Source organism: Scardinius erythrophthalmus (assembly GCF_964197995.2).
Source record: "Scardinius erythrophthalmus genome assembly, chromosome: 14".
Lineage (NCBI taxonomy): Eukaryota > Metazoa > Chordata > Actinopteri > Cypriniformes > Leuciscidae > Scardinius > Scardinius erythrophthalmus.
In genome coordinates, this window is record NC_138234.1 from 5,487,097 (window position 1) to 5,499,388 (window position 12,292).

The 12,292-nt window shown below is 36.1% G+C and overlaps 1 protein-coding gene across 1 annotated transcript; it reads left to right on the forward strand.

Annotated features, from left to right (window-relative positions):
* Positions 1-623: 623 nt before the first annotated feature.
* Positions 624-6,092, forward strand: LOC308702277 (major histocompatibility complex class I-related gene protein-like). Its single transcript, XM_081384985.1, has 6 exons — positions 624-753; positions 2,041-2,295; positions 4,270-4,548; positions 4,739-5,041; positions 5,215-5,316; positions 5,513-6,092. Exons 1-6 carry the CDS (start codon positions 705-707, stop codon positions 5,605-5,607), a joined length of 1,083 nt encoding a protein of 360 aa, XP_081241111.1. The 5' UTR covers positions 624-704; the 3' UTR covers positions 5,608-6,092.
* Positions 6,093-12,292: the final 6,200 nt, after the last annotated feature.

The following is a 12,292-nucleotide window of genomic DNA, read 5'->3' on the forward strand; positions in this document are numbered from 1 at the left end:
GGATTTCCTGCAGCCGTCTGTTCATTCATTCCAGTGTATGTGGTGATAAACTTGTGCATCTCTGAACAAACATCGACCACACAACAAGACATAAAGATATCCAAAACATGATTAAACACCACATACAGTGTCATAAATCAAATTACTAATTCAAGTATCCAAATGAATATTATTTGAATTTGAGACACTAATCCCACTGAAATTCTTGGCTTACTTTTAATATTCATGATTAATACTTTTAATACTCATTATTTTCTGTCCCAACACACGGGAGTAGCTGAAGGCCTTGCATGACAGAGAATACATCGTTTAAACGACTTTACGAAATTAATCTCACCTGAGTAAACCAAAGGTATGAACATGAAGAAAATGATGAACTTCTTCATTATGGGTGAAAATCCTTGTATTTGACACACAATTATTTAAGTGCAGTCGTCGAAGAGCGCTGTAAAACTCTTTAGCCGTTGCTACATCTGAATCAACAGGAAAAACACGATACTGAGCGAAGCGACAACAACCTGTGAGTAAAAGGTTCCTCCCAACACTTCCGTGTTGAGGCTGTTTCTCTAGAGCTGCAGTGACGTCAGTTCAGTAACCTGTTTTACCTGTTGATTCAGATGTAGCAAAGGCTAAAGAGCTTTACAGCGCTCTTCGACGACTGCACTTAAAGAAGTGTGTGTCAAATACATGGATTTTCATCCATAATGAAGTTGTTCATCATTTTCTTCATCTTCATACCTTTGGTTTACTCAGGTGAGATTAATTTCGTAAAGTCGTTTAAACGATGTATTCTCTGTCATGCAAGGCGTTCATAGCCTACTTCCGTGTGTTGAACTGACAGAAAATCATGACGTTTTTAATCTGATATTTTCTCAAACATTTTTCCTCTTATAATAACCAGGCTAGAACTAGTTAACAGATTTAGTGTTTGCTGTTTCCGACGTGAACTGAAAAGCAGGATTTTGTTTAGTTGAACTCCACTGAAATAATTTCAGTATTTTACAATGATGTGTATTTGTTTCCTGCAGGCAGGTCCATTTTAAAGGCAAACTTATAACAAGACTGAGTATAGTCCTTTAAGAATGACTAAAGTTTTTGCACATTTTAAAGTAAATGAAAAAATATGCTTCCTGTGCAGGTCTATGTGAAAAAGTATTGCTTTAAACTGAAAGTTGGCATGAAACTGAAGTTGCGCTAGTATTTTCTTCCCTATTGTGGTGTATATCTGAGTAAAACAGCTTTCTGAAACAAGACCAAATTAAGGGCATTTAAAGATGGCAAGGCACATGACTTTAAACAACAATAATATTGAAAAAAAAAAGAGAGGCTCGGAACACAATCCTTCAAAACACATGAACACACAGCAATGAGCAGAGTCTGCAAACCGTCACGAGATACGGCGTTAAACCATACCTGTCAACACTCCCATTTTTCCCAGGTTTCTCCCGTTTTTTAGCCCTATCTCCCGGACCACTCCTGGTTTGTTATTTCTCCCGGGAAACTCCCGTAATTTGCATGGCCCAAACTCCTTTATGAATAATCGGAACAATATGTTTGTCTAATGTTGACCAGTTGCCAGATCTTGTATTAAATGCATTATATTCACACAATCCACACACCATATACAATCAACCCTTTTGTCACCTCAACCTGGCAACCTATAACCCAGTTGCGCAGTCGCGGAAAGTTGAACCCGAAAGTGAGCCGATAGACATGGCAGGTGAAGGCGGTGTCCCTGCAGTACACTTAACAGCATGAGACTACTTCTTGCTATTCTCCAACCCCCAAGTCTCCAAGTTTTGGTCCTGAAGACTTCCACAGATAGACCAGTTCTATTATTAATTGCTATCAGGATGTGAGGAGAGAACAGTATAACAAAAAAATTGTCTACCCTAGCTTTAACACAGAAACAGACACCGAAAAAAATTTAATGACTTGACTTGGTATCAAATAGTAATTTGATTTATGACACTGTATTCCTATTTAACAGTTTGAGAGATTTTGTGTTCTGTTTTTGAATGTGTGTTCAATATTTTTCAGAGTTGCACACCTTCATGGCCGCTTACACTGGCCAGAGGTTTTCAGGAACTCCAGAGTTTTCTGCTGTAACGACACTGGATGGACATCAGATCGATTATTATGACAGTCACATGAAGCTGATTTCCAAACCGGACTGGGTGAAGGAGTTTGGATCTACAGAACTGTGGAAGGAATACATTCAGATCAGAGAAAAACTACAGCAGATCTACAAAAACAACAGTCATGTTATAATGGAGACATTCACTCAGTCACACGGTGAGTTAAAATACATTATTGCACAGCTCTCTGAAATGCTTGATTCTGATTGGTCACTCGTGACAATCCGAGGTCAGTTATTCCCCGATAATGACCGTCATCATTAACAATGTATATAGAGCGCAACAGTCTGGTTCTGGAAGTTTATTAATGATAACTTTTACCTTTAAAGACAACCTTACTGTGAGCTAAGGGGTTGTTTTTATTTGCTTCTGCTGAAGCCACCAGACCGCATTAACTTAGTTTTAAAATAATCATGTTTAACAGCAGAATTCGTGATGAAAACTACATTACCCATGATGCTGTACAGTAAATTCAACCAGAGTCGAGACAAGGAAAATGCAGCAAAATATTTCTTTAGCTTCGCCCACTCCCATGAAGCAGTGCTAATGACGCAATCGAGTCGATCCTCTACAATCTAAAAAAACTGAAATATTTGAATATGGATATATGCAATAAACTTAAAATATATTGTTTATATACATATATTGCCGTTACACTAAAGCCGCTAATTTCAGTCTTGTGCCTGTGCTTTTTTTGTCCAATTTTCAAAGATTTTTTTGCTTCAAATCAAAGCTTGTAGTGTTGTGATTCACCTCATTGCAGATTGGCTTGGTTCATGGCTTATAACATTTTAAAGGGTTCGCTCGCCCGCCCGAAAATGAAAACGATCAACAGTTACTCGCCCTCATGTCGTTTCAAACCCGCAAGACTTTCGCTCATCTTCAGAACACAAATGAAGATATTTTTGATGAAATCTGAGAGATTTCTGTAACTCTGTTGACAGCCTACACAACTACATCTTTCAAACCCCAAAAAGGAAGTAGAGACATCATAAATTTGAGCTAATCCATGTGACTCCAGTGGTTTATGGCTAAAACTGAGAAAAAATCCATGTAATAGAGACATCAGTACTGGCATCAGTGAGACTGGCCCTCATTCAGTACTTAATACAAATATGCCATTAAACAAATATTTAAAATATACTTTTTACGGTTTGGTGTGATGAAAGTGCATGACAACGAATAAAAAGAAGAGTAGCCTAGAACAATATTTAATAATAAACTTGGAGAATAACAAAACCAAAACCTAATACAAACAAGGACGAACAGAGAATGTGTGAGAACATAGGATATATAAGCACATGGCAAACAAAGAAAACTAATGAGATGATTAACAAGACACACCTAAAAAACAACAAACCTAATCAGTTAGAAACCATGGAGACAAACAGGGAGGAAACCAGGATGACTGAACCAATGAACAAACTGAGAAGTAAACTAGAACACAAAGGCAAAAACAAACATAATTCTAACAATACTTAATGTTGTTTCTACAATATTTTGGAGATTCAATGTGAATGTGTTACAACATAAAAATATATTAAAAAAACTTTAATGTTAGGTGCGATTAATTATACAGCAAATTGTGCGATTAATTAGTTAATATCTTTTTAATCGATTGACCGCACTGATATATACATTTTTTTTATAATTGCAGGTTTTCCTTCTTTTTTGTCTTTAGCTTATGATATGCCTGTTAATATTTTTTAAATAAAGTGGTGAATTATGTTTTTTGCACAAACAACGCACTCGCGTTGCTTCATAAAACTGAGGTTAAATAACTGGAGTCACACAGGTTACTTTTATGTCTTTAGTCAAGTCAAGTCACCTTTATTTATATAGCGCTTTTTACAATACAGATTTTATCAAAGCAGCTTCACATTGATAACATAAAAATAATACAACAAAGTTTGTTTCTAGAAGAAAATATCTTTACTATCTGTCTGTGCTTTGAAAGTGGTAGTTGCATTGCTGTCAATAGTTTAACCTCAATTTTCAAGAAATAAACTCATACAGGTTTGAAACAACTTCAGGGTGAGTAAATGACAGAATTTTGATCTTGAAGTGAACTATTCCTTTAAAAAAATGAAGTTGGAAAAAATGAATCAATATCCCACTCTCTCTCTTTCAGGAGTTCATACGTATCAGAGGATGTGTGGCTGTGAATGGGATGATGAGACTGGAGAGTCGCACGGGTTTGATCAGTACGGTTATGATGGAGAGGATTTCATCTCACTGGACCTGAAGGAGCTCAGATACATCACATCTGTACCACAGGCCTCTCCTACAGTGATGAAGTGGAATAATGACAGAGATCAGCTTGAAACCTTGCAAGAATACTTGCAACAAAAGTGTGTTTACTGGCTGAAGGACTTCTTACATTTGTCTAAAGCTACTTCTGAGAAAACAGGTACAGTATCAGAGTTACCAACTGATTATTTCCTTCTTGCATGTGCAGATCCAGATAAACCATGTTTTAACAGACAGCTTGATAAATCTATGCAAATCTTTAGAGACTGTTCAACAGTTAAAAAGTAGAAAGTTCATGTGTTTCTTTCCCTGTTTCTCAGTTTTGTTCCCTGTTCTGTATTTTCTTCTAGATCCCCCTAAAGTGTCTCTGCTGCAGAAGAACCTTGAAGATTATGTAGAGTGTCACGTCACAGGCTTCCTCTTCAGAAACACAACCATCTTGTGGAGGAAGAATGGACAAGCTCTGAGCAAATCCAGAAAATTTGAGTATAGAGACACACTACCAAATGAGGACGGGACCTTCCAGAGGACTGCTGCCCTCTATGTCCTTCCAGAAGAATGGAAGAAGAACGAGTATGTTTGTGTGGTCGAGCAGAAGAGTTTGACTGAGCCAATCCAGAAGATTCTGACTGAGGATCAGATCAAGAGGAACAGTAAGTTCCTTTTTCTGCATGTTCTACATGTACATTCTACTTTTTTAGGGGGCAATCACTGACAATGAGAATGGCTTTACTTTTTTCAGTTGTTGTTTGTAGGTTTGTTTATTTTGTTGTTTAGGTTTATGCTTTCTGCCATATTATTCAATATATTCTTCGCTGTGTTTTAGAATCTGCATCAGATGCTTCATATATCATGTATCTGGCTGCTCTGCCCATCATCGCAGTTATTGTAGGCATACTGTGTGTAGTTTGGAAGAAACTCAAAGCTTGTAAGTACAAATGACCTGTTGAGAGATATAATTCCCATCATAAGTTAATTAACATAATGTTAATTAATAATTTTCTAAAATGATCAAACTTTAAGAATTCTGTTGGTGCTATATGTGAAATTATGTGTGAATCCCTTGAAAGTGTTCTTTAAATTTCATTACACTATATTTCACCTCCGTTTATCTCTCTCCACAGCCAGCAAGAATAATGACAACTCTGGCAAAACTAGTCCCTCGCCAGAACATGCACCGTCTCTGGACTCTCTTACCTCCACTCTCTTATCTAAATAAAAGTGCAATGGCGTCAGAACAGCGAGTGAGTGGCTCCTCATGGTACCTTTTGGAACAAAATCCCTTTCCTTGTTGTTGTTGTTTTCCTCATTTGTTGCTTTGAATTTTGCGAAATGAAAAAAAAAAAATGTAAATATTTTCTTAATGATAATTGTCTCGATATTTCTTGATGTGCTTTTTTATTTTTATATCTAAACTTAAATTCCCATTCTGTTGAAAACAAAGTCCTACACATCTTTACTAAAAACAATTTTTTAGGACTGTCAATAGATTATAATAATATTGATTAAATAAATTTTTTTTTTTACATTTTTGAATTTGCTGAAATTTGCCTCTAAATAACAAGTTATATGATATTAAGATATGAGCCAGTGCCATTTGTACCATTTTTATCAGAGTATATTTCTCAATCAGATGTTTATATGTTTATGCACATATTTTATATGTGTAATTATATGTGTAAGTTCTATATATGTGCCTTGTTTCCTGTGGAAATATATGTATATATTTCTTTCTGTGTTCTGGAGTGAATGATCAGTTTTAGTTTCCTCAGTCTGATGATTTCTCATTGAAAAGTACTTGTTGATCTTGTGGTTTAATAGAACAGCGTAACAACTGATGACGGCCTGTGATCAATCAACATTTATTTACTTTTTTTTTTCATCCTGTTTGAACATTTTTTATCTTTCTTGCCTCATTCTGTACTATATTAAATAATAAACCTTTTTTTTCTGAGTGAGTTCAGTCTCCGTCATTAATCTATACATAATAGTTTTAATAGAGATCATGATTCTGACTAAATGTGTTTCATGGATTTTGCTACACAGATTTTAACTCATACATGTTAATATGTACAGGTACATGTATATGTTACTCAACTATGGCAATTTGTAAAACTACATTAAAAAAATGTACCACAGAATTCTTGATTGCATATGTGAGACTTAATCTCAAATTTAATTATCTAATGAACTAACATCAGACTGTAGCTTATGGATCAACTTTCTTACCGTACATTTACATTATCAGTCAAACATTCTTCATCGGTAAGATTTTTAATGTTTTTTTTTAAAGTATCTTCTGCTCACCAAGGCTATTTGATTAAAAGTAAAAAAATAAATAAAATAAAAACAGTAATATAAAAATTATGACAATTTAAAATAACTTTTATATTTTTATCTATTTTAAAATGTAATTTATTCCTGTGATCAAAGATGAATTTTCAGCATCATTACTCCAGTCTTCAGTGTCACATGATCCTTCACAAATCACTCTAATATGATGATTTGATGATCAACAAACATTTATGATTATTATCAGTTATTTACATTTTTTTCAGGATTCTTTGATGAATAGAAAGTTCAAAAGAACAGCATTTATCTGAAATAGAAGCTTTTGTAACATTATAAATGTCTTTACTGTCACTTTTGATCAATTTAATGCATCATTGATGAATAAAAGTATTGTAGTGTTTAATGTTACAAAAGCTTCTATTTCAGATAAATGCTGTTTTTTTTTAACTTTTTATTCTTTAAAGAATCCTAAAATAAAAATTTAAATAACTGTTTTCAACATCGATAATAATGAGAAATGTTTCTTGAGCATCAGATCATCATATTAGAATGATTTCTGATTAGAATGAACAGACTCTCCTGCATTAATTTATCGATGAACTGATTAACATGAAATTAACATGCATTCCAGAACATTTTGTGAATGATTTACTGTCTTGTGTTGTGTCTTTTAATACTATTATCTTTTGATACTATTATCTCTTTGATACTATGCATTTTATTATAGAACCAACGGTCAATGTAACCTCACCGATACCATGTTTGGTCTCTATAAATTGGTACTTTGAAGATTGAAATGATTGTGTACATGATATGCTGATAGCTGCGCAGCATATTAGTATTACAAGAATCTTTCTTAGTTTTGTCATCAGAAACCAATCCAGCTGTACATGCAAATGAGCACGCTTAGAACAAAGATTCATAAATCAACCACAGAGGAATCTTCCCGGTTGGAAATTCCACCCTTCTCATTGGTCAAGCAAACCCGGAGAGGTGGGGCCTTTAGTTTAGTTAATAAAACTTGTGCACAATATGTATTTGGTTCTGATTCTCTGCTTGCAACAAAGTCCATTTAACGATCTTGATCTTGATTTTTCGGTGGCCATGAAAGATACGCTTTTCTTAATAAATAAATAATAAAAAGAGTTTGTTGGAACTGATTAATTGATTGTAATATTAATTTAGCTACCTCAAGTTAATCAAATTAACTGACCCAAATATTAATAATTAATCATAATTGATAATTATGAGTTATTATTTATATTTCCCCTTTGAGCTAACTTATGTCTATACACAGATGGTTAATTTGAATATTTCTCTCTTCTGACTGCTGTAATCAATCTCTCTATTTTTTTTTCGCTTTTGGAGAGTCGTGAAAACGCTATTGGATCAAATGAAAACTCAAAAAAATGATACTTGCTGTAGTCTTGCTGTTTTCATTTGAGCTCCATGAGATGAGGCCGTTTACTGCCGTTTTCTGGTAACCGTTTTCTAAAAGCAATAAGGTACTTGAGGCGTGCTGTATTGTGAATATAGTCAAAGGCTATAGTCGTGTCTAACCACACCCTTCATTCGTGAGGGTCTTATTCACATTACAGCACACTAATTGTTTATATAAAATTACTATTCCTCCAGGGGGCGCTTGACATAATAAATGTAAGAAAACATGGAGAGACTCTTGAACCTTAGAGTGAGAAAGCTTTATTGCTAAAGGCAAGAAGAGCAAATATACAGCAGTCGTGGTTAATTGATATCTGTGTCTTGTAGAGAAATATAAACAAATAAAGCCTTTCAATTTTTAAAAAAATCTGACACTGAAAGAGAGAGCACAAGCTCAAACAAACACTAGAAGAAAAAGAACACACTTGAAGTTCAGCATTCTGCTTTACTTTCTGAAAAAGATAAACATATAAAGGCATAAATTATTAAAACTCACAAATATATCTGAAAAATCAGTTTGTGAGAAATGCCATCATCAATCATGTACCTGAGTGAATATGTGCTTGATCTCATTCAGCTCTTCTGGATCTGATCTCATAAACCACAATAATGACAGTAGCCACGCCCACCAGAGCAGAGAGGACCAATCGGCTCACAGCTTCAGTAGGACCACACCAGTGGACAGAGTCTGAGGAATAAAAACATCAAACTGAGATCAGATCAGTCAATAAACTTTAATATCAAAAGTTTTCAGTCGTCACGGTCTGACCTTTACAATCAGATCAGACTGTGGCCCTCAGTTCATGTATGCTCAATTTCAACAATTCTGTGAGGAAAATGACAGTCTACATGTGAAGACAACACCAAAATGGGCACAGGGGGATTGCGTCCAAATTAAAAGGCATATGGCAAAAAGGCAAATTACAATACATTAAAAACTCTGCTGGCAGAATACTCACCCACACCAAGCGTTCTGCACATATTACCCCAATTCTGCATGATCTTCACTGGCTTCCTGTGGCTTACCGTATCAAATTCAAAATTCTCCTTCTCACTTTTAAGTTTCTGCACGGCTTGGCTCCCCCTATCTCTGTAACCTGCTCCTCCCCTATACCCCGACTCGCACTTTACGATCCTCTGATTCCAGCCTTCTCGTCGTCCCTCTGCATCGCCTTGCTTCAACGGCGGGCAGATCATTCAGTGTTGTTGCACCCAAAATGTGGAACTCTCTCCCCCGATCACTCATATTTCCAAACCTCTCTGTAGATTTTCAGATCATATTTAAAGTGCCCCTATTGTGCTTTTTCGAATATTCCCCTTACATGCAATGTGTAATGCAGCTTTCTGCAAAGTTATGAAGATGAAAGAGCACACGATAAATAAAGTAGTTGTTTCTCAAAAGAAAGAATCGACTCTGAATCGCCTAAACGAGTCGTCAGGAATTTGAATCTTACTTCCGTGACGGCTACATGTCACTAGGTAACACATTTGCCTAATGCCCACCTATGTTTTATGTTGTCCGCCCGCAAACAACTTGACCTGCCCTCAAACACTGTAGCAGGTTCGTGTTGTGCATGTCGAGAAGACGCTGTTTTCTGCTCTGCAAAAGCAAATTCTCTTTGTAAACCCTTTCAAAGGATGAGGATGTGAAGAGTCTGGTTAAAATTACCACAGCGATACAACAGCAATATAACCTTTAGACGAATGCTTCTAAAATCTCCATGAGGTCTAAATGAGGTTTACGCTTCTTTACAGTGTGTAATCGCTGAGGACCGAGGAAGCCTCCGGAGCTGAAGTTCAGTTATGGTAATGGATGTTTAGCTTTTGACAGGCGCTGTAAGCGGTCAACCAATCACAACAGACTGGGCCGTCTGGCCAATCAGAGCAGAGCAGGCAGCGGAAAGGAGAGATTTAAAGAGACTGAATTCATCGGACGATTTATTTGAGAATCATTGAAAAATGTGGTGATGTACAATGTATATTATGAGAAAATGAAAGCGTTTGTTGTTGGAGACCTCCAATGCAAAATTTGTATTTTCACCCCCAAAAAATGGTTTTAAGGCAGTTATTTATATCCTTTGCTGTAGTGTCAGTAGGAAATATCAGGTTACACTTCCAAACTTTTATTTTGCCATTGTAATAATCCAGTGAGATTTTTATATGCATAAGGAGTCTGACAACAGCCGGTGCTCCACACGGAGATCTGATCTCACCATCATCGAGTCCATCTGGGATTACATGAAGAAACAGAAAAAACGACTAAATCCAGAAGAACTGCAGGAACGTCTCCAAGACGCTTGAAGAAACCTTCCTACAAAGCTACCTGAAAAGCTATCTGCAAGTGTACCTGGACAACAGCTGTTTGAAACGCAAAGGATGGTCACACCAAATATTGATTTGATTCAGTTAATAGAAGCTACTTGATAAATAAAATCTATTTATGACATTATTTTGGAAAGCATCCTCACTTTACAGCATTTTTACACAAGTGCCTAAAACGTCTCACAGTACTGTAGCTTTGCAGGAAGGTTTCTTTAAGCATCTTGGAGACATTGCTGCAGTTCTTCTGGATTTAGTCTAATTTTTTTTCTGTTTCTTCATGTAATCACAGACAGAATCAATGATGGTGAGATCAGATCATACTGGCTCTTGTCACTCCAAAAATCTCACTGGATTATTACAATTAATGGCAAAATGAATGTTTGGAAATATAAGCTGACACACTACAGCAAAATATATAAATAACTGGCTTAAAACAATTTTTTGGGGGGTGAAAATACTAAAGTGTAGTACATTATATTTCAAGGCCTTAGGTCTGGTTTAACACATACTCTATGTCGGCCAAGAAAGCACACCGTGAAATGGGCTGATGGTGCAATAGGTGGCTCAGTGTGCATTGTCTATGCTAAGTTTAATGGTTTCTCATGCGCACACGAAAGTCTGCATATTTTTTATTTTTGCAAAGATCCTTTTAGTGTCTCTGTAATACGGTGCTAAGAACATCATGAGAAGAAACCCAAAATGCTTATAACCTGCTTTTTTGCATAATGAAAAAGTGCACCTTGAATTCAGTCCTGTTCGACAATCACTAAACAGCTGCCACGAAAACACACTTCTATGATAAATGTATGTTCATTAAATTCTTAATTTTCTATTACAGAAAACTAAATAGGGGCAATAGTCTGGAATACTTTTCCAGACCTGGGGCCGTATTCACAAAGAATTTTAAGGCTAAAAGTAGCTCCTAACTGGCGAATTTAGGAGCAACTCCTAAAAATAATGGGCGTGTCACTCGTAACTTTAGGACTCCTCATTTTTTTGATTAAGAGTAATTCACGAAGCATTTTAGCCCTAAAAGTAGCACCTAAGCCTGGGACAGCTTAAAAGAAGTCGAGAGGACTCCTAACTCACTAAGACCTATTCACAAACCGCTTTTTGTGGCATTTCACGTTGCGATGTTTTGAAATGCGTATGCGACGGCTACAGGAGCTTCCAATCGCGAGGGAACAATTTTGCATTGTAGGCATAACTAGGGATGCAATAACGCCACCAACAACAACCAAAACTAGGCTACTCATTCATTGCATGTAAACTAATCGTAACGTTTGATTGTGAATCAAATTAAAATGTTCTTCTCTTTGCAAACGTAGGCAGAGGCATATAGTGACAGATTAATCAATAATGTTGCAAAGATATTGCATCAATCCATATGTTTCATTAGGCTACTAGGCTATTTGTTTTGCCTTACTCTTTATTCATTTAGGCTATTTATTCAATTATTCATCATCTTCGTCCTTCGCACTACTTGTGTAGCGCACGCATTCTCAGACCTGTCACCTGTCACTCATCATCGTAGGGGAGGTGTTAGGAATCATTCCCGCGTTACAATCATCAGCCAATCAAGGTGGTCACTTCAGTCAAGCTCGTGCATGAGTAATGACGTCATCCATAGCAACGAAGACTCACTCTTAGTTTAGGAGTTGTCATTTTTCTTTACTAAGAGTAGGTCTGAAAGGCGTTGTGAATAACTTTTAAGAGAAAACTCCTAGCTAAAATCTTTTAGTGCGATTTAGGAGTACTCCTAGTGGTAAGATAAAATGCTTTGTGAATACGGCCCCTGGAAATTACTCAAATCAAATTCCATACTTTTCCATACTTTTCCAAACTGTGTA